This window comes from Siniperca chuatsi, linkage group LG23, assembly GCF_020085105.1.
Source record: "Siniperca chuatsi isolate FFG_IHB_CAS linkage group LG23, ASM2008510v1, whole genome shotgun sequence".
NCBI classification, from domain to species: Eukaryota; Metazoa; Chordata; class Actinopteri; order Centrarchiformes; family Sinipercidae; genus Siniperca; species Siniperca chuatsi.
The window spans coordinates 5474966-5496546 of record NC_058064.1 but is presented as its reverse complement, the minus strand read 5'-3'; the positions used below and the strand labels follow the sequence as shown (position 1 = coordinate 5496546).

General features: G+C 39.0%; 1 protein-coding gene across 4 annotated transcripts in view; it reads left to right on the top strand.

Moving 5' to 3' along the window:
- Positions 1–20015, top strand: part of btbd11a (BTB (POZ) domain containing 11a) — a 176546-nt gene extending 156531 nt beyond the window's left edge. For 3 of the 4 annotated variants that reach the window (XM_044186720.1, XM_044186719.1, XM_044186717.1), the window contains 11 exons: positions 2108–2209; positions 3035–3128; positions 5743–5878; positions 8037–8269; positions 10061–10239; positions 10511–10616; positions 12560–12662; positions 12758–12839; positions 13139–13207; positions 13312–13425; positions 15052–20015. In XM_044186720.1, coding sequence (XP_044042655.1) covers positions 2108–2209; positions 3035–3128; positions 5743–5878; positions 8037–8269; positions 10061–10239; positions 10511–10616; positions 12560–12662; positions 12758–12839; positions 13139–13207; positions 13312–13425; positions 15052–15291 — 1458 coding nt within the window. In that variant the 3' untranslated portion in view covers positions 15292–20015. The remainder of the gene's footprint in view (positions 1–2107; positions 2210–3034; positions 3129–5742; positions 5879–8036; positions 8270–10060; positions 10240–10510; positions 10617–12559; positions 12663–12757; positions 12840–13138; positions 13208–13311; positions 13426–15051) is intronic. The other variant, XM_044186721.1, reaches the window with a different exon arrangement.
- Positions 20016–21581: the final 1566 nt, after the last annotated feature.

Sequence of the window (21581 nt, the reverse complement as noted above, 5' to 3'; positions counted from 1 at the left end):
ATATTCTCTCATGTATTTCTAATGGGCTCTGGGCATGCAGATAGTTTTATGAGCCGAGGTTTTGAGATAGTTTATCTATACTATCTGTGATTTCAGCTATCACACCAATACAATGGAGTTAAATGGAAATCACACTTTAAAGAAACAATGTCCTGGTTAAACAAGATCAGTTGTCCCCAATGTAGGGATCAGGACTCCACAAGGGGTCACAATATAAATCTGAAGGGTCGGATAAGATGATTAAAGGGATGTCTATCAAAATATGGTGGGGGGGTTATATTTATATTTTTCACTTTTGATTTTAGCTTTTTTTCTAGTGAAATAAAGGTTACTTGTACCTCTTCAGGCCTTTAAAAATCATTTTAAAATAAACAGCCTGAGAAGCAACAAGTCCTCTTTGGTTGAACTCATCTCTACTGGATTTCTACTTACAAGGGGTTAATGGCAGTCCTGTCGTACATACCTATGGTGTAGGTTCTGATTTATAGTTCGACATCCAATTTCACTCATAGCACTACTGCTGTGTAGTACATGATCAGGCAATATGGTGCTTTAATTATAATCCCCACACTAATTGTGTTAACATTCTTTAATTTACCTTGTGATATAGAGTGACGGTGGGCTAAGCACATACTAATATAAATTTACATCCAGGTAACTTCTATTTTGCCTTCTCTCATTACTGAATAGCAGTAGACTACCTCCGTGAAATCACAGTTTTTACGTTATTTCATTTACTGTGACAGAGAGTGGTGAATGCAGTGGAGATGTTGTAGCTGGATGTGTGTCACTGTAAAAGAAAAGATTATTGAGTCTCCTTTCAACATGCTTCATGTTGTCTTTACTCTCAACAATCTCCACTAGCATCAAAAACTTGGAGGAGAAAACACAAGCTGCTCAAGCTGACCAATCACAGGTCTTCTGGTCTTAAAGTGGCATCTCTGTTGCCGCTGCTGTGTAGTTACATTTTGGTGAAGGTGCACGTTAGCTATAGCTCCATAACTACACTGTAACCCCTTAACACTCTTAAGGGGTCACAAGCCAAAAAGGTTGGAAACGACTCACCTAGATAATCCCCAGACTTTACTATCAACAGGTTTTATGGCTACTGTTTCTTTGGAATAAAATTGTTCCGGTAAAAACTGTCTAGAGCGACGTCTGTGGGTTATGACACAGCACCAAAAATGACCTCAACTGGATTGAGGTGATGATAGAAATCTCTAAACCTCAACATATAAAACCAAAACTATCTGCAAGGCTAAATGCACTGTGGGACAAGTGAGAAAATATGTCTTTTTGATTGTAACTTGGGTGAACTGAGCCTTTAAGTAAATTAAAAGTACATGATGTTGTATATCACTGATTGAACATGCCACTATTTAAAACATTTTGTTAAAATATGACTCTAGAGTTCTGATATTTTAAGGTATTGCAGTAAGTGATCCCCTCTGTTTCTGCTTAAACTGCCTTATATTATAAAGTGATTAATGGTTCATCACTGTGAACACAAAAACACTAACAGTCCCACTGTTTAGCATCAGAGCTCAAATGAAATGTGACATTACATTACACGTCTGTTTGGAAGAGGCCTCCTCTAGGCGACATGTAGAAATAATTTCTATAATTTACTCTGTGAAAAAGCCACTTTAGAAATCACAGAACAACATCAGGCTGTATGGCTGTTTAATTTTACTTTGCTGCTTTGTTCATGAGTCAGCATCACCCGTCTTGACAGTGTTTGTAGTCTTTGCCAATGTTGTGTTTTCTCTCTGGTTTCATTCCCCTTTGAAATGAAACACTATTTAAAGATGGAGACAGGCAGATAGTACAAAGTGTGGTCAGAGAGCCATGCCCATGCAAATAGATATACTCTAACTGGTCTCATGTTTAGAGTGAGGATAGAGATGAGAGGTAGAAGTCAAGCTGCTCAAGATTTTTCTGTGAAACTCAAGAGGAAAATCTCCCTCTGCCATCCTGCCCTCCTTTGCTTACACTTCTCCTCCTGCATACTGCTTCTCGCTTCCCCCTCCCCCCCATCTCCTGCCCTGAGCTGTGAATGTTAATGGCTGTATATCTCTCTCCCTGAACTTCACCTATGACTTCCCAGGTGCCAAGCACAGTAAACAAGCACCCCTCAGTTTATCCTGAAACGCGCCAGGGGACACCACTCACTTTCGCCGTGTTACACGGACACGTCCCTGTCGTGCAGGTAGTGACGTTTATGACCTGTAACCATTAACCTGTGGCCCTTTCCCTCACCTTTGCACCCAAATGAGGCTATAATGATGATGATTATTATTATGGTGCATAATAATAATAATAATAATAACAATGCCATATGTCGTTTTAATTTCTCCTTCTTGATCCTATCTGTGCAGTAATTATCTCAGTTATGCGGAAAAAACAAGGCAAACTCTCCAGATTAAGTTTGTTTTTAATAATGTAAGCTCTTAAGATGTGTAGATGAGTCACCCAGCCCCCTGGTTTTCACCATAACTGAATCTAAGGACTGGACCTACAGCAGCAGGGAGAAACTTCCAGAGGCAAACTAAACAGAGCAGAGCTCAGCCAGCCTGATACACAGCCTCAGGGTTGGCAGTTTTGTTTTGTTCATTTTTTATATATAATACATTCAGTTGCAGTAGTTAGTGTACGAGCTGACACTGGCTGAAAGCCTGATGAACAGCGTCGCCCTCAGGTTTTTTTCAATTATTAATCTGCACTACTGCAATCAGAGTTTTTTTGGGATAGAAAAAGAAACCATTTTGATTCTTCCTTTCTCAGCTCAGGCAAGTCATCACCAACAATAAGTCCCTCAGACAGAACCTAATGACGAAGTGTAGCAAGGAGTGTGTTTAGTGTCCAGAGCTAGGACAACCTCTAAATGAGGTGGTTTAGGTTTCCAACAGTTGAGGCTTTTCCTCTTGCCAATCCTGAGTATAACACAATGTCTCCCCCTCGCCTGTTTTCTTCCTTCCTACTCTCTGTCCTGGTTTGCCCCCCTCCCATGCACCTCCCTCCATCCCCTCTACAGTTGCTGCTGGATAATAGAGCGAATGTGGAGGGCGCCCTGCAGGATGGGGCGGAGAACTACACGGAGACCCCGCTTCAGCTGGCTGCTGCTGCAGGTAATCACAAGCAGCAAAGATGTGGATTCCTCTTCACTTTCAGATTCCAGACGTGCATATTTGACCCAAGTATTCTTATTCTCGATACAGCGTATAAGGGATTAGTCATGACATGCTTGAGTCTAACCTCACCAGAAGGCATTCTCACTTTAATCTTCTAATTAATTTATCACTTTCAATTACTATCTGAGATTCAAGAATGCATTGACTTTTAAATGCTGCTTCTCACGATTGTGCTACTGTATAGTTGTGCAGCCACGTATGAATGAACCTGCAGCAGGTATTTTTATTCAGTCAAAATGGGCTTTAAACCGACCGGAATTATCTGTCAAAGCAGAACCAAATGTGCGTTTAAAGGAATAGTTTGACATTTTGGGAAATGTATTTGCTTTCTTGTTGAGAGTTAGATGAGAAGATCGATACCACTCTTATATTTGTCCATTAAATGTGAAACTACAGCCAGCAGCTGGGTAGCTTAGCTTAGCATAAAGACTGGAAACAGATGGAAACATATGGAAACAGCTAGCCTGGCTTTGATTAAAGGTAACAAAATCGACCTAGAAGCAGCTCTAAAGCTCACTAATTAAGACTTTTTAAACACTGTAGTGTTTAATGGACACAAACTGAAGAAGTCTTGATGTCATCATGAGGTTGCCAGGCAACCAGTGGAAACTCAAGGAACTCACTGCACCCACACAAGAAATAGTACTGCACATAAACACTTGCAAAACTACAAATTGTTGTTTTTACACTTCAGTTTTTATACAGAGTAAACAAACAAGATATGACGTGTTAATTAGTGATCTTCCGAGGTGCTAGCACACAGATTTTGTTACCTTTGGGCAGCAGTCAAACTAGCTGTTTTCACCTATTTCCAGTCTTTATGCTAAGCTACGCTAACTGGCTGCTAGCTCCAGCCACATATTGAACTGGCAGACTCAAGAGTGGTGTCAATCTTCTCAACCAAACCCTCGACAAGAAAGCAAATATGCATATTTCCTAAAATGTCAAATTGTTCCTTTAAATACATCACATATTTACCCAATGATTGATTTTTACACCGCTACTTTTTAATAACTCCTACTGAAAGTTTTTAAACATTACATAACAAGTTAATTCAAACATAAAAAGTTGACAATAGTGAATCTTCATGTTACAAAGAGTGACTTTAGGAAGGTGTAGGCAGCCACGTTGCCATGGTAACGAGTGATGAAAACACACAGACACGGATAATGAACACTATTAACATCCTACTCATTTAATAACAAATAATGTAGATGGAATAAAGTCCACAATCCCATTGCTAATTTTGTTAATGAACAGCAATGAGTGAGTGACTTTCTAAGCACAGAATAACTTTATGCAGGTTCAGGCTCTGACTCTCTGACTCCAGCCTGTTTTACTTCACTGTCTCATTAACTTTACTAGGATATAAAAGCTTGAACAAGCCATGCAAGTATCCAGACATTCAGGTTATATTCGAACTGATTTAACTGAGCAGTGTCTTGTCAGAGTGCATCATGCATTAGTTATGACTTGTTTAGTGCTCATCAGAGCAGATTTCACTGCTGTAGTCATGTGGAATTTAATGAATGTGAAAAGGTATTTTGATGGGTTATATTTTGTTGCTGTACACTTCAACAGCCACCTAAAGAACCACTTAAAGAGCATCCCTTCACCTCAGAAAGTAGACATTTACAGCACCAACATTAGTGGTGGAAGAAGTATTCAGATCCTTTACCTGAGTAAAAGTACCAATACCCAATTGTAGAAATACTTTATTACAAGTAAAAGTCTTGAATTCAAAATTGTACTTGAGTAAATGTACAGAAGTATTATCAGCAAAGTGTATTTAATATATCAAAGGTTAGTACTCCTTCTGCAGAAAAAACCCACGTGTTATTTATATTTTGTTACTGGAATATTGTTACTGATGCATTAATGTATAAGTGTAACCAATGTTTCAGAACATGAAACAACTCTGGTAGCCCTTTACTACCTGTATCCAGTTACTTTAAGACTTACTGGACTGGAATGTATCTTTTCTTATTATCCTTAAGGTATTTCAATTTCCCTTCATCTTGTTTCCTGTACCCTATGTACATATAATTAAAGGAAACTTAAACGGGAAAGAAAAATGTTAAATATGTTAAACAGATCTTACATCACATGGCAATGGGTGGAACTTTGTTTTAAAACTTGGTTTCAATCATGAATCAGCATTTCCCCTGTATATAAAAAATAAAATATTAAAATATTCTAACATAAAGCTATCATAAGTAGCATTTGACTGGGGTAGCTGGTCAAGTTGGAGCTAATTTGAACAATTTTATAGAGATAGTTGGTTAGCCTTTTCTACAACTATGCATCATGTTTTAGAAGCTGCTCATATTTTTTGTATGTAACATCCAGTCATGGAAGAAATACTCAGATGCTTTACTTAAGTAAAAGTAGAAATACCAGTCTAAAAATACTCCATTGCAAGTAAAAGTCCTTTATTTAAAATGTTACTTGAGTAAAGGTACATAAGTATTATCAGCAAAATGTATTTAAAGTATTTAAAGTCTCAAAAGTACCAAAGTACTCATTATGAAGAATGTGTCATCCTGGTTAGGTAACTTTGAGTTGGTGAGTTTGCTTTTGGAAAGAGGGGCCGACCCCATGATCGGGACCATGTGTCGAAACGGCATCTCCTCTGCCCCACTGGGAGACATGAACTCATACAGCCTGGCAGCAGCACATGGCCACAGGTAATACAGGCAATCACACACTCACACACAAACACAGGGACACATACACAAGTGCCAACCAGCAGAGATATATCCATTACCACAGAATTGATCCATTGACACACTCTGCCCTAGTCCATCTGGCTCTCACAAAATCCTGCAGTATATGAGAGGCAGATATCTTGGTTTTGCTGTCAGACAGCAGGCGACAATAAGCGCTGCAGTCTATCCAGCAGCACTTATGGCTTCAGTTTGACATAATTTCCCCGCAGCTGAGTAAGATAAAGCCCATTAACATTCAGGGCAGTGAGAGCTGTCAGGAAGTGGAGTGAAGTGGTAAGCCAACAACACAATGCAGCATTATTAAGACAATCAATTATAGTATGATGATTATGCTGCAGGGTGTCGTGAGCAGGCTCAAACTGCATTAGGATTGGTTGTGAGATGGTAGGGTGTAAAAGTTCTCTTTTCTTTCAGCAGGTGCTGAGTAACAATTATCTGTACAAAATGACAAAAATCACCTGGGTTTTGTTTAGACTAGAAGTGTACTTTACGGTGAGGACAGGGCCTCTGAAATGCTAAGTGCAGCCACTAGTTCAGCTGTTGTTGGTCACTAAATAGCTTCAATGCGTAAGCTAACTGCTCATTAAACCAACATTTCCCGTTTTCCTTTTCTACATGTTAAATGCACAAAATAAATATGTAAATATGACAGCTTTGGAGTTTGGAAGTAACTTCTGTTGAAGCTATCTGTTTTCCCCTGCTTCCAATCTTTGTGCTAAGCTATGCTAAATATGTCACAGAGCTATTTCTGTTATCGATCTTCTCATCTAATCCTCAGTAAGACAGGAAATCAGTGTATAACTATTTTTTATATGGACCTCATGTGCACTATATGGCAAACTATAAAGTATGTGGACACTCCTTTCGCTTGTATACTTTTGATCTGGGTCTTTTTCTTGGTTTGAGCCTCATTTAGTTTTTGTTAAGAGAATTCTTAAAGCTAAATAGTGTGCTTCCAACTTTGTGGCAACAGTTTCTTTCCTGTTTCAACATGACAGTTCCCCTGTGCACAAAGCCAGGTCCATAAAGAAATGTTTTTTATAATTTGGCATAGAGGAACATGACTCACCCTCATCCAACACCTTTGGGATGAACTGAAATGTTGACTGCAAGCCAGACCTTATCTCCCAAAATCAGTGTTGGACCTCACTAATGCTCCTGTGGCTGAATGGGAGCAAATCCCTGCAGCCAGGTTCCAAAATCTGTTGGAAAGACTGAAACCATAAAAAGGGAGTCTGTTATAGCAGCAGATTAATGCTCATGTTAAGGAATGAGATGTTTAACAATCACATAAAGGTGTAATCTTTGGGTGTCTGCATACTTTTGGCCATGTAGTGTAGCTCCATGGACACAACCAGAGAATATACTGTGGTAATCTGCTCACTCATTGCTCACTCAAACCCAAGGGACTGCTAGTGGCAATCAAAAAACATTTTATAAACAGCTTCAAAGTGACGACAGTGAGCCTCCCACTGACCTGTCATCAGTGATCAAACAATCTCAAAAACAGGATATGATGTTATGTTGGTCTAAACGAGCTCCTCCTTACTAAAGCAGATGGTGCAGTGATGCATCCTCGGGCTGTGATCACACTGTATACGTTACGTTACAAAGTCCATTCTTCTCAAATAAGGGCATCAGTTACTGCTGCATCATTCTGTTGCAGAAACAATGCGTTGCAATGTTGCATGTAGTACTAATGAATCTGCAGACTAAAACACGTGATTTTGCAACATCTTTTACTATCTTTTCTTTTTAGAGGAGCTCATCAGTTCCAGCTTCACATATTTTGGCTCTACAGACCAATGATAGAGCTTTAGAGTACGCAAACGTGCTTAATTAAATACATGAGAATATTTTGAGTGTTATCAGAGCTAAAGAGCTGGATGGGCTTAATGTGGAGTTAACACAGTACGTGTATGCCTAATTTAGAACCATTTTCCAGTCTATGATCATCCACATGCTGGGTGTTTTGTAGTTTTCTCACCCCATCCCCACAGCTTGATTCGCTTTGTTACTTCTTGCCCTGACCTTAAAACAATCTGTCACTGTATCTTATCGCTCTGCTTTCCTTTAATCTCTGTCTGTATTTTATCTTCTACCTCCTTTCCTTTAGGAATGTATTTCGGAAGCTCCTGGCCCAGTCAGAGAAGGAAAAGGGGGATGTGCTGTCCCTGGAGGAGATCCTGGCCGAGGGTTCGGATCCCGGGGAGAAGAGGTTGGCACCGCAGGCCAATGGCGGAGGGACCCTTCGAACAGGAAAGGCCAAACTGAGGGCCCTGAGAGAGGCCATGTACCATAGCGCAGAGCACGGCCATGTGGACATCACCATAGACATCCGCAGCTTAGGTCAGATTTACTAATACATGCTTCACTGGCACACATGCCTCGCTCTTTGGTGCCTCCAGCTGTCCTGGAGATGTGCTCATGCTGTGCCTGTCCTGTCCCGTCCTGTGCTATCCTGTATACAATCACTGCTTCTCATCCAACCATGTAACGGTCGCACAAGTAGGACTTTTTATTTTAGGCGATAATAACTTGGGTCAAAGGTGTGAACGTGATGACGAAAAAGTATCCTCAAGCAGTGCTCATTCTGTAGATGTGGCAATCATCAGCTTTCACCCCAACATTGTCCAGTTCATTGGCCATAAGACCTAATGTGTTTGTTGATTAGGATTAATTGACTAATTTATTTCAGTTGACAAAACAATCTCACCTCTCTCACATCTCTCAAGTGCGATTTAGTAGCTGCTCTGGACCTTTTGGTCGTATCACACAATCCTCAGCAGATGGAGTTTGCTCAGTTGTCTTTGAACAGTAGATGTATTTGTTTGCCATTTTGAGATATACTCTTATTTGCTTTCTTGATGAGAGTTAGATGATAAGATTGATGCCAGCAGTCGGTTAGCTTACTTAGCATAAAGAGTGGAAACGGGCAACAGTCAGCTGGGCTCTGTCCAAAGGTAACAAAATCAGCACCTTTTAAAGCTCACTAATTAACACATTATATCTGGTTTGATAATCCGTACAGAAACCAAAGTGTAAAAACGGCAAGTTGTGGTTTTACAGGCGGTTATAACAAGATATAACATGTTACTCAGTGAGCTTTAGAGGTGCTGGGAAGATGATTTTTTTACCTTTGGACAAAGCCAAGCTAAAGGCCAATTCATGGTTTCTGTGTCTGTGAGGCTTTGCGTGACGTAAATTTCATCACCTATTTCCCAATGTTTCCAGTCTTCGTGCTAACTTAAGCTAACCATCTCCTGGCTCTACATATTAATTTATCCATCTATTTAATGGACAGATATGAGAGTGGCATTGATCTTCTCATCCTACTCTGGACAAGAAAGCAAATAAGCATATTTCCCAAAATGTAGACCTATTCCTTGTCCATGTCCATGAAGCAGCAGTTGACCTGTAACCAATCTCACTGAGAGGAAGATTATGTAAAAGAGTCAAAAGCTCCGGAACGGCTACTAAATAGATCTTAGATAATAGGTCAAGAATGAATTTTCAGTCTCAATTAATCGATTTTAGGCTATAGAATGTTATAATAGTGAAAAATGCCTATCACAAGTTCCTGTAGCCCAAGGTGACATCTTTAAATTGCTTGTTTTGTCCAAACAAGACTCTAAAACCCAAAGATAGCTCATTTATGATTATATAAAACATAGAAAAGCAGCAGATACTCAAATCTGAAAAGCTGGAATCAGCTAATCTTTGGCATTTTTGCTTGATAAATAACGTCATGATTAATTGCTTATCAAAATTAGTTAATTTCCTACTCCATTAATCAACTAATCCTTTCAGCAGTGCCGATGATACACAAGTCTCCACTGTCATGTCATGATTCATGTTAATTTCACATACACGTCATTCGGTGCTCATCATATTGTTACAGAACATTACAGCCATTTTTTAATGGGACATTCTTTAATTATATTCAAGTGCTGTCTTTATATTCCCGTCGGAGCCTCTGACTTTCCACTAATCACTCACCATGCAATCGCCCTTCAACTCATGCTAACACTAAAGTGATGGAAACATGGTCGGTTCTGTCGCCCTTGAAACTTGCTCTGAATCAGATTGGCTTTGCTGTGCGCAAGTGTGTATTCACTGTTCATGTGGTATTATTCCCAGGCGTTCCCTGGACGCTGCACACCTGGTTCGAGTCCCTGCGTACCTGCTTCATCCAGCACCGCCGGCCGCTGATCCAGGGCCTGCTCAAAGACTTCAGCTGCATTCAGGAGGAAGAGTACACAGAGGAGCTCATCACGCACGGCCTGCCGCTCATGTTCCAGATCCTCCGAGCCAGCAAGGTCACCAGGGCTTTCTTTCATGTGCATATAAACAAAATGCTTGTTAGAGAAATATTAGACAAAATAAGGCTGGTTTGCTGGGAATACAAACTGTCCTGTGTTCGTGTGCAAGGGTGACATTAACGCTCATATTGGTGTATATTTAGTTGCACTCCAAACCATATTATCATACATTTGCATACAATTCCGGCCTGGATAGCTCATGGAAAACAGAGGCCAAAAAACTCTGTTTAAAGCTTCTCTCCTCACTTGTGTTGGTGTCTGTTTGCAGAATGAGGTAATAAGCCAGCAGCTGTCAGTCATTTTCACCCAGTGCTACGGGCCCTTCCCCATTCCAAAGCTGACAGAGATCAAGAAGAAACAGACCTCCCGCTTAGGTAAGAGAGCGAGTTAAAAATAGTGAATGTTCCTCAACATTTTCGTGTACTTTCTGCATTAAATAAAGCTAAGTGATGAAGGAGTGACAGCAGGGTCAGAGTTAAAGCTGAGAGATTCTTGTTTTTTGAGGGGAATTTGTCTCCAACTTTGGTGAGTTCACCAAACTGTGCTTAATACCAGAAAATGAGCTCCTTTTTCCCTTAGATTTTCAGTTCACGAAGTCTCTGTAAGTGGCACTCTGTTCTTTCTTTACAGATTTTGTTTTCCAGCAAATATTAAAGCTTTTATGAGCTGATAGTAGTTTAAATGCTTTTTTAATTTAATTTGGTGAAAGGCAAAATATATACTCATCAAAATGTCACAGATTATTGCGTCAAAGTCATTATGTAACAACAGATCACAGAGTTATTATGTTACTCTGTTTGCTAACTAATACAACAATCCCTTTTTGACATTTAAGAAATATTCCGAAGTGCATTTTAATGACAAAACATTGCTTTAGGGATAAGCTACCAACAGGATTATTAAATCAAGCTACTAAGGGAGTGTAAAGGATATCACGGTATCTGCAGGTCTCTACAAGTCTTAAACATTTAATTCAATTTCCTCAAAAAAAGGCTTTAGAAGGTATTAAAAAGTCTTACTTGATGTTAGTAATAAAATGTTTTTGTATGTGATTGCGGGCTGTCGGGAGATGTTATACATTTAGAAACTAACAGTGGGATTGTTGCAACAGTGCATGCAGGAGGATAACATAAGGTCCAAAACCCCCCTCCCCACCCCAATATTATTCTTCATATTATTTACAGTCTTTTTTAACCCTAATGTTCTATTTGGGGCCCTGGAGACCCTGGGCCCTCCTTAACAGCTCAAAAAACATACTTAACACTGTTTTATCACATTGATACTTCATGATTTTAACTAATTTTATGAGAATTGCTTCTGAACCTGATTTTAAACTGATGACTTTCAGAAGTCTGCTAATTACTTTTGTTTTGGGGTCTCAAAGCAGAAAACTTGGTTAATTACAATGGATTTTCATATGCATCACCCCTCCCTAATCCCCAGAAAGTCTATTTGGAATTCTATTGTTGCAGTTTTATAACATCTCTTTGTCTGTAAATGACTTTTTGGCAAACAAAAGGAATATATACATGTTCATGCATAGCCCATATAACATATAAAACATTAAATATTTCCTTATTTGGGGTACTAACAGTACTTAATAGTCATTTCAGTATTTTATCTCCTTCATCAAAGTCCAGTTTGTGGCAAATGTTTTTTTACACATAAAGCAGTGGGGTCTGTGGGACTCCAAACAAATAATCATCTCTGACATTTTACCCTCAGAGTTCATAACACAAATTTGACTTTGAACATTTATCATGATGATGTTTTGCATTCAGATATTTGTATCCACATTTCTGTAATGATTTGATTTATCAGTCTGATCTGGTATTAAAAGCTCCTTTGAAGTTGGGAAAGTCACAGACATTTCTACATTTCTATTTGTTTCTTATACATAGAGCATGAGGAGGCACCGAAGTGATTTTATTCAGTGACTGTGCTGCAGCGCCACCTAGCTTTTGCTCAACAACAGGGTTAGAATAAATTGACAAATAGTTTGTTATTTTGTGTGTGAAGAGAATTAATACTTAAAAACCTTTGACAACTAATTCATTTATCAGGATGTTCAAGGAAACACTTAAAGAAACAGCTCAAAGGACCAGATATCAAATTCAGTTGCCTGCCTTTTAGAATACTAATGAAATGGGAATTGTTGTGTTTTGATAATGTTGCACTGATAGCTGAGTGATGAATTAATGACCACATTAGCTTAATCTTTTTCCGTTTGCTGTTCTGCTTCCGTAGTTTAGGAGACTTGAGTAACGAGGCATCATTTGGCTGTTTTTATTGGATCTTATTGTCATCTTCTTCTCAGACCCCCACTTCCTTAACAACAAGGAGATGTCTGATGTTACTTTCCTGGTGGAGGGGAAACCGTTTTATGCACACAAAGTTTTGCTGTTTACAGCTTCACCCAGGTAAGGAAGAATTCTGCTTTTTAATGACATATTTGTTTATTTTCTTTTTTCCTATACAGCTATAATATACTCACGATTTCTTCTGTTTCATCCAGGTTCAAGTCACTGCTCCAGAACCGACCAGCAGCAGAGAACACCTGTATTGAGATCAGCCATGTCAAGTACAATATTTTCCATGTAAGATTTTTATTGTTTCATCTTTTGCTTTCCAATAATAACCCAGAATCCGAAACCACTGTCAATATGTTGTGGTTTTGTTTTAAAATGCAAAGTCAGTTAGGGCTGCAGCTAACAATGAGAGTTCGATCAAATTTTTTTTGATGCCGTTACCGATATCGATAAGTGAGAGTTTTAAAAATCTGATAAACATATTAATACTTCATAAAATTTTTGTTTATGTTTCCAAACATAACATTATGTTTTTAAAGGTCCTTCAAATTTGTATAGATTGAACCTTGTACTGTTCTGTGTTCCAGCTGGTCATGCAGTATCTGTACTGTGGAGGCACTGAATCTTTGCACATACGCAACACTGAAGTTATGGAGGTAAGAGAGACTTAACCAAAGCCTTCTGAGCGACAGCGCAAGTATTAGCATTTCTAATCCCAAGTCCTGTGCCTCATTCTGTGTGGCTGTACTGTTCCCTGCAGCTCCTGTCTGCCTCCAAATTCTTCCAACTAGAGGCCCTTCAGAGACACTGTGAGATCATCTGCTCCAAGAACATCACCACAGAAACCTGCGTGGACCTCTACAAACATGCCAAGGTGAGATGCTGATAACAGACTGCTGGAGAACATTTAATCAATTTATTATTTAAATTCTTCTGTAAGATGCAAAAATAACATGAATTAGCAATTAAGGATAATAATAAAAATATAATTATACTGTCTATTAAAGGTATTTTTATCCAAAGCTGCTCTTTTGTGTACATTTTTAAATTAACAATGGATCAAATGACTACTTATGTGAAAGGGTTTGCTCATGGTGATGAACCCACAGAGAATCATCACCCGACTCTGCAGTTCCCCTCAGCTCAGTTTAGCGTCTTTTAACTCATTGTTTTGGTTTTACGCCCCACAACTTTATTGTTTTGGTTCACTCTCAGTGCTCTCATCGTCGTTTTCAGTCACAGCAGGAAGCTGTTTTCAGCAAAAAAAAAGCTCTAAAAACCCACTGGACACTACCAGCCCATCACCAAACAGCAGACAGACAAAGTTAGACACATGTCTTTTGCCAAAAAAAGGAAGACCTCTTGACCTTAAAAGTCTTATTTCCAGGTGAAACTTTGCACACACAAAAAAATGTCAGCAGAAAATAATTAAAGAAAAGTGTGTACTGACAAATTATGACAATGAATTAAAGACAATGTCAGTCTCTTAGTTGGTTGGTCCATCACTTTGGTCCAGACTGAAATATCTCAAAAACTAGGATGGATGGATGGATCATCTAGCGCTATCATCATGTCAAAATTTCAATTTGTCCAATACTTACTGCTGGTTTATGACTAAGTAATTGCCAAACTAACAACATTTAAATCAGCCTTAGTTGTACTTTGTGTTTAGTGCTAATTAGCAAATGTTTACATGCTGACATGCTAAACTAAGATGGTTAAAATCAAAGATGCTCCATAACAAAGATAACACATTACAAGCTGTGCCGATGGTATGAAATGGTTTACACTTCCTGTCTCCTGCGTGGGCGTGGTCGCCTCTCCCGTCTCTCCCCCACCTCGTTTGGAAGTGTTGTGAACATTTTGTGGAGGGATGAAAGCAAGGAAGATATGTGGCTTGTGAAAAATGGGTCCAGTATTTACTTCGGGGACTATGGGAGTGAATAGACTCAGGACCTGGCGTTAGTCTCCTAAAGGAGCCGGGTAGCAGTGAATGTAGAATCTGTAGGCAAGGGACAAGGTTTGGTATCAGAAGCGTTCTGGTTTCTGGTTGTAGTCCGAGTAGTATTAACCAATCACGTTTGTGCGGGCTTTGGTTGCATGCAGGTAAACAGTCTGTGTGAAGAGCAAAAGAGGCGGGACCTATTAGCCAAAACGCAATCTCGGAACCCATCGGCTATCGTCTGACGACAATTTAGCTTTTTATAAATCTCAGAACCCTAGAGATTAGCCTTTTATTAGCTTTTTTAAAAATTATCTCCATTCAAATTGTCATCAGACGATAGCCAATGGGTTCTGTGATTGCTAATCGGACTGTGAACAATGACCGCTGCATGGAAGAGGAAGTCTTGGCCCGGATATCCATTATCTGCATAATTTTTCTACAAACAAAAACTTACCATCAAAATAATTTGAAATATGCTATAATGACTCGATGACACATCACTCTTCAAAATAGTTACAAACTCTGCCATTTCTCTATCATCTTTTTTCGATGCAGTTCCTTGGGGCCACGGAGCTTACTGCTTTCATCGAGGGCTATTTCCTGAAGAACATGGTGCTGCTGATTGAACTCGACAGCTTCAAGCAGCTGCTGTACGAACCTCCTCCCGCCGAGAGCCCGGTGTCCAGCTTGTCCAGCCCCGGCATCTGCTTCGACATCCTCCATGACCTGGAGAACACTTTGGCCACGCGCATCCGCTCCATCCACCTCTCCACCTCCAAGGGCTCCGTGGTGTGACGTCGTCCTCTCCGAAGCCCTCCGATCCAGGCACAGCATCCATGTAACACCACTTTTAATGACCAGTGCCCCGCTACAGCCCTGCCCACCTGCCCTGGCCCCACTGCTGAGGAGGGGCTGTCGGATATTTTTATGTCAGGGATTCCCTTTAATTCTGCCTGTTGCAGCCCCCTTGAGAGTTAAGGTTGGCATACATGACCAAATCAGAGAGAGAACTTTCTCGCCTTGTCAGAGCCTTGAACTCTGTTGTCCTAATGGCTCCCACTGATCACTTCACACCCCTACAGTAAGAAAAAACTGTAAAAAAAATAAACAGAACTGACCCAGCAGTATCACTTAGACCTAATCGTGAATATGAAACTTATTGTATTTCATATAGGATACATGCATGAAATACATTCTGTACACCTCTTTTCGCTTAAAAAGGTAGAGTAGAAATTTAACTCAATAAAAGCAGCTTTCTCATCATCTCTGATATGAGACTTTGGTTTACAAACAACATCACTTTATGGAAGTGGATGCCATTGCAGTATAAAGTTTGACACATGCCAAAATATAATCCTACTATACAACCAATCAAAGTTACTAGTAGCAATGCCAGGAGACTTGGAACTTATTTACATTTCATTCTGTCACTTCTATGTTGGATACGTTTCACTGTGTTATATCTACTCTGTGCAGAGGCCAAACTGATCACAGGAACTTCCACCGTGGCCGACACTGCAGCGCTGATTGAACTAAAGACGGCCCACTCAGTGAAATCTATGCTGACGTATGCTTGAAACATGGATGTCCAACTGGGAAATTTACTTGTGATAACTCCACGAACACTGTCGACTTTTTTGCATGACACCTACTCAACTGAGCTGCCCTGATATTGCTTTTTATGCAGAGCTTACTTCATGGACCACTTTCGCAAAGGGGAAGTAAGGGAAAACGCTGCTTATTAACTTTCTATCCACTGCAAAACAGACTGAGCGGGATTTGGAGACGGATTTCGATTGGCAGGGACTTTCTCTTTAAAGATATTTAAAGCAAAGTGTAAATACGTCCTTAAAGTCATCGTGCTGGTCGTTCTTTTTTTGTAAACTGATGTACAGTATTCTCCTACGCTTGGCTGATGACACCAGTCTCATTGAATGTGCTCCCTGAACAGTTTGTTCCTGCTGTATGTGTCTGTTTATGCAAAAGTTGCATGTTTAATCTGTTTGTTTGAATCCTCCGTTTCGCTTTAGGTGTGCTTTCTGTGTAGATCGGTAGAGCTGAGTAGGTTGTTGATTGTTCCTGTTGAAGTCCAATCAATTCCCTTCAATTATTTTGCTATTTCTGATACATTCCAAATTATCAGGGTAGATCACGAGATGCATTTTAAAGTCAGTTTTTGTTTTAGGCTTCACCTCAGCTGAATTTCTCAATGACATCATTTCTGTGACAGAAAAGTTGAATTCTCACACACTGTCAACAGAGTTTATTAGAGACACAACAATGTTACGTGACTCACAAAGTCATCCACCTGTTTTTAGGCAAATTTTCATTTTGCGCATAAAAAAAACCCGAGTGGACACGCCCAAAATTCAAAAAACAGCAGAAATATCTCAAAAAAGTTTTTACGGTTGGCAGAGGTGGAAAAGTTGGTAGATAACAATCAATAAAAGCAAAATGCAACAAAGTGCAATGGAAATTGACTTAGTGAATAAATGATGACGTACATGAAGCGTCTACTGAAGCTTCCACTGAGGAGACAAAAAATGGCAGGAGATGAAAACATCAGATCTGTGTGGAGCACTGACTGTATATAAAGATGGACGACATGACAGCTCCCCAAAAGTGAAGCCAAAACATCTTGATCGCCCCCGGTGGCTGGCTGCAGTATAGGTCATAACCCCCCGACCCCTCCATGTTAGCGGATGGGACATGAGCCAAACTAAAGACTCGAAGTACATGTCAAATTTTTATTTATGTATTTATTTTTGGTCATTTTAGGTAGTTCTTATCACACTGATGTGTGTTCAAGTGTTCGTTTTTCTGATAAGTTTGGTTCTAATTAGTTATTTGATGCTATAAAAAGCTCAGCCTCAGCTGTCACGATTGACAGCTGAGGCTCGCTCGCGATTGAGTCGGCCAGGTTTATGGGCAGGACCTCGATACCACGGCTCCAACTCCGATCCCAACTGCGTAGACTCTGGCTCCAAATGACATCACCAGCGCAAGATGGCAGTTCCCATATCCGGAATATTTTGGTTTCATTTTTGTACAGTGGGAGGAAGTGAAGACGTGTCGTCCATCTTTATATACGGTCTATGGTGTGGAGCGATGAGGAGACTGTACCGTTTCTCAAATGAATACATGAAACAAACATAAATGTCATATTTCCATCATGTTTTCCACTTCGTTTTCATTTGTTTGAGGTTTGACTGGCACTCTTTTAATTACGTCATCTCGTTGCGCCCTCCTCTTCTGCAATGCACCCGACTGGAGAATTAGTGCAACCAACTGTTTATCTCGATGAACAAATTCTTAATATTCACATGACAGTAGCTGGTGGAAACATGCATTCATTTGCATTTTCTTTTCCTGATTTTATGGAAATTAATTTAAAATTTGCACTAAATTCTGATGGAAACTTGGCTACTGTTGAAGCACTTCTACTGCTTGGAAAAGCCTGAAACTCTCCCAGTTGAATCAACAGTACAAAAGATTAACAACTGTGTAAGAATATATCAGTTTTTTTGATAAAAAGTTGAAGGTACAATGTGTACATAAAAACTTCAACGTTAATTACAACTCCCAAAGTGCATATCAGCAATAAACATCCAATCACAGGGCTTAAAATGTCTGTGACCAAAATGTTGTGTCTCTAATAAACTCTGTGCGGAATGCCTGCAGAAACATGATCGCATTTTCCTACACACCTGTCCACAAGGTGTGCTTGAGATTATACTTATCAATTCTAAACAGGACCAAATGCTAAACCAGCCACCCATTATTCAGCAGCAGCCCCGGGGTATAAGCCCAATGATGCACACTCGCTCAAAAAGGGTAAAAACTTCAAGCAGTTCAACAATATTTGAATAAAACCCAGTTGACTCGACCACGACCCCTCTCAACCAGATACATCCCAATTTAGGAGGAAATCATAGAACCTATGGTATATTTTATGAATGTAACAATGCAACAAACATTGAATATCTACAAAATGTGCAATGTTGTCCAGCAACAAACCAAAAAAAAAAAAAGATGCCTACTTCTGTTTCCAATTGCTTACAATGCAAATGTCTCTACAGTGTCTTCATACTTTGTGATGTTGTGTCGACATTAATCCGACTGTACCTTTAGATAAGAGACAAATGTTATGACTTAAAATATTGTAGCACACTCAAAATTACCTACATATTTGTTTTGGGCCAAACATTTTAAGAGAAACATATAGGCATATAAGAGTTGGTTTTTAGTTCTGTAAATAGTTACAGAAAATGAAATACAGATATTATCCTACGACTTTATTTTCATACCTACATACATAGCACTATATATTTTATTTTACATTCCACAGCTATTTTGTTTTACAAAAGTGAAAAAGATTATATAAAAAGATGCTTTAAAGTTTTGAAATTAAGCAATATTTCCACAAGACTGTATTACTTTGAGTAGTACAATGAATAATATGCCACAGGATATGGAGCTACAGTACAAATGTGAATTGAAAGACATAACATAGACAAATGTGACTGAAAAAGCCTGAATATACTATTTTTGTTTATATGTTTGTGACATCCCATGGTGTATTTTCTTTTAAATGTATTTCACTCATTTTAAAAGAATATTTCTAACTTACAGGCTGACAGTCTGTTGATTTTACCCTGGTAGCTTTAATGAAGCTGATCATTTATTTAGACTAATTCTGGTTGAAATAATTAATCTTTACAACATATTTTCCTTTATATTCAATCATTATACATGCCCACATTTGAATTGAAACTTGCTATTTAAAGGTGAAATGTAACTTAAAGATGCAAACCATTTTGTCTCCACAGAGGTAAAAAGGTTCATAATGATGTCAAGCACTTTTTGTGCCAGTGTTACTGTAGCCTCACACACTCAGAAGCATTAGTATTTTAACAGTGAGCTTAAGTATAAGTCTTATTGTGATCCAAAAGCAGCTGAATATGGCTTTAGAATAAGAGAATAAGCCAACAGACTTTAAGCTTTTCTCTGTTTTTTATTAGTCATAATGTTATGCCATTAGCAAAAGACTAACCCGCCCCTGTACTGGCGCTTTTGATTCGAAACTGGGTCAAAGCCCGTAGAGTAAATGTCAGTTCGCATGGCTCTTCTTGTTTAATGTTGTTAAGGATGTGCTTTGTACACCAGCTTTGTCTAACTAGGCTCTCCCCTTAATTTGTCTGAGCATTTATTCGCCTGCGTATTTGTTCCTGGTAATAAACAACATTTCTCCTAGACGCAGTGGAAACATGCATGGGATATTCACTAGATTTCGAATCCACAGGGGGGGGGGGGTGAACTTTTGCTATTAATTTTTCCTTTGATGAGAACATGTACATTGTACAAAATATATATATGATATATAAATTATACATGGTGTGAGAAGCAGGGACGTGGTGGAGTATAACAACTAAAAGGAATGTTACACTCGTGCTACAGTTTCTGTCGTTCCATGACATGCTTTTGTGGACAGCTAATAAACGACTAGAGTTTAAACCGTATGAAGGAATTTTTTGCTTTATTTCTGACATGTTTTTAGCCACGCTGGTGTCACGGTGTTCTGTCGATATGTGCTACCTATCGAGATGTGCTGCTTAGCGGTTCTGCTGCATGCACATGGGCTAGGGTTAGTGGCATAGGCTAGGGGTAGACTGCTATCGATTTGTACTACGGTAGCATTTTTCGACAAGGCAGCATAAATCCTAACCCTAACCCATTTCGATAGGTAGCACATATCAACAGAAGACCGGTCCACCACTTTGGTCCACAATGAAATACCTCAACTGTCGAATGAACTGCCATGAAATTCTTTACAGATATTCGTGGTGCCCAGAGGACAATGCCTACTGACCTTAAATCAATCAGACTTTATTTGTATATCACCTTTCGTACAGGTTAGTGCTATTCAAAGTGCTTTACAGATGACTGACAAGCTAATAATAAGGCAGTACAAATGTAAACAAGTTTCAAGTTTTCTGTTTTACTGTAAAAGCTGAGGAGGAGGCAAAAGTGTTAGCATAACGGCTGATGTAGCAGCTATGCTACAACAGCCGTTATGTGGCAGCTAATGGCTCAGTAACATATAATCCTAGACATAAAGCCTAGACACTGGTGGTTTGTAAGACTGAACTTAAAAATAAAAGCACAACATTACGTAAAAAACTTGTTCTTTAGAAGACCACTGAAAGGTTAATCTACTAGCCTAATGGCTAATGCTTCCGGAAGGAGTAGGAACGCTTAATATTTGCAGTGATGTATGAGGAATTCAAACATTTAACCAACATTATGAATTTTCCCAAGCAGTTGGATTGAATGAATAAGGCTAGCAATATTCTATATATACTTTTTAAATGTTTCAACAAATCCCATGAAGAGACCAAAACCAACAGTTCATCAGTCCAACTCTTAAAACTTTCCAAATACTGTCTTTTAAAAAAAGTGTCACAAATACATAGTTTTTTTAAAATTGTTTTTTAAGCTTATTAATTTTCTATAACAAATGCACACTGTAGTTTTTAGCAAACAAACAGGAGGAAATAGTGCATTTAATGGGCCATGACTGAATAGCCTACATATTTGATGCTCTGTTGAGTATTTATGGCAGCAGGACTGTATGTTGGGTCAACTCGAAATGAACTCCAGTGCTCATGTTTATAATGAAGCAACATGTTATCCAGTGCAAAAGTGTGGCTCTTTGATGAGTTTTTAATAGTTTCACAGACACTTGTTAGTAGGATAAATTCATTGTTGGGTTTGATCTTTTCAATTCAATTTCATTTATATAGCGCCAATTAATAACAGAAGTTATCTCATTGCACTTTAAGGGAAATGTTGTCAATAATAAATAATAAAATAATAATAAATTATAGAACATTGTCAGACTTATCCGTAGAAGTAGAAGGTTAAATCCATAATGGCAATAATAGCAATATCACAGGTGTGGCAGCTGATAGTTGAGGAACATTTGATCATTTCAAAGGCACAAGAGATCTACAAGAAATACAAACATTTAAGCAACATTATAAAACTTCCTAAGAAGTTGGGGAGAATATACAGCAACACAGAAA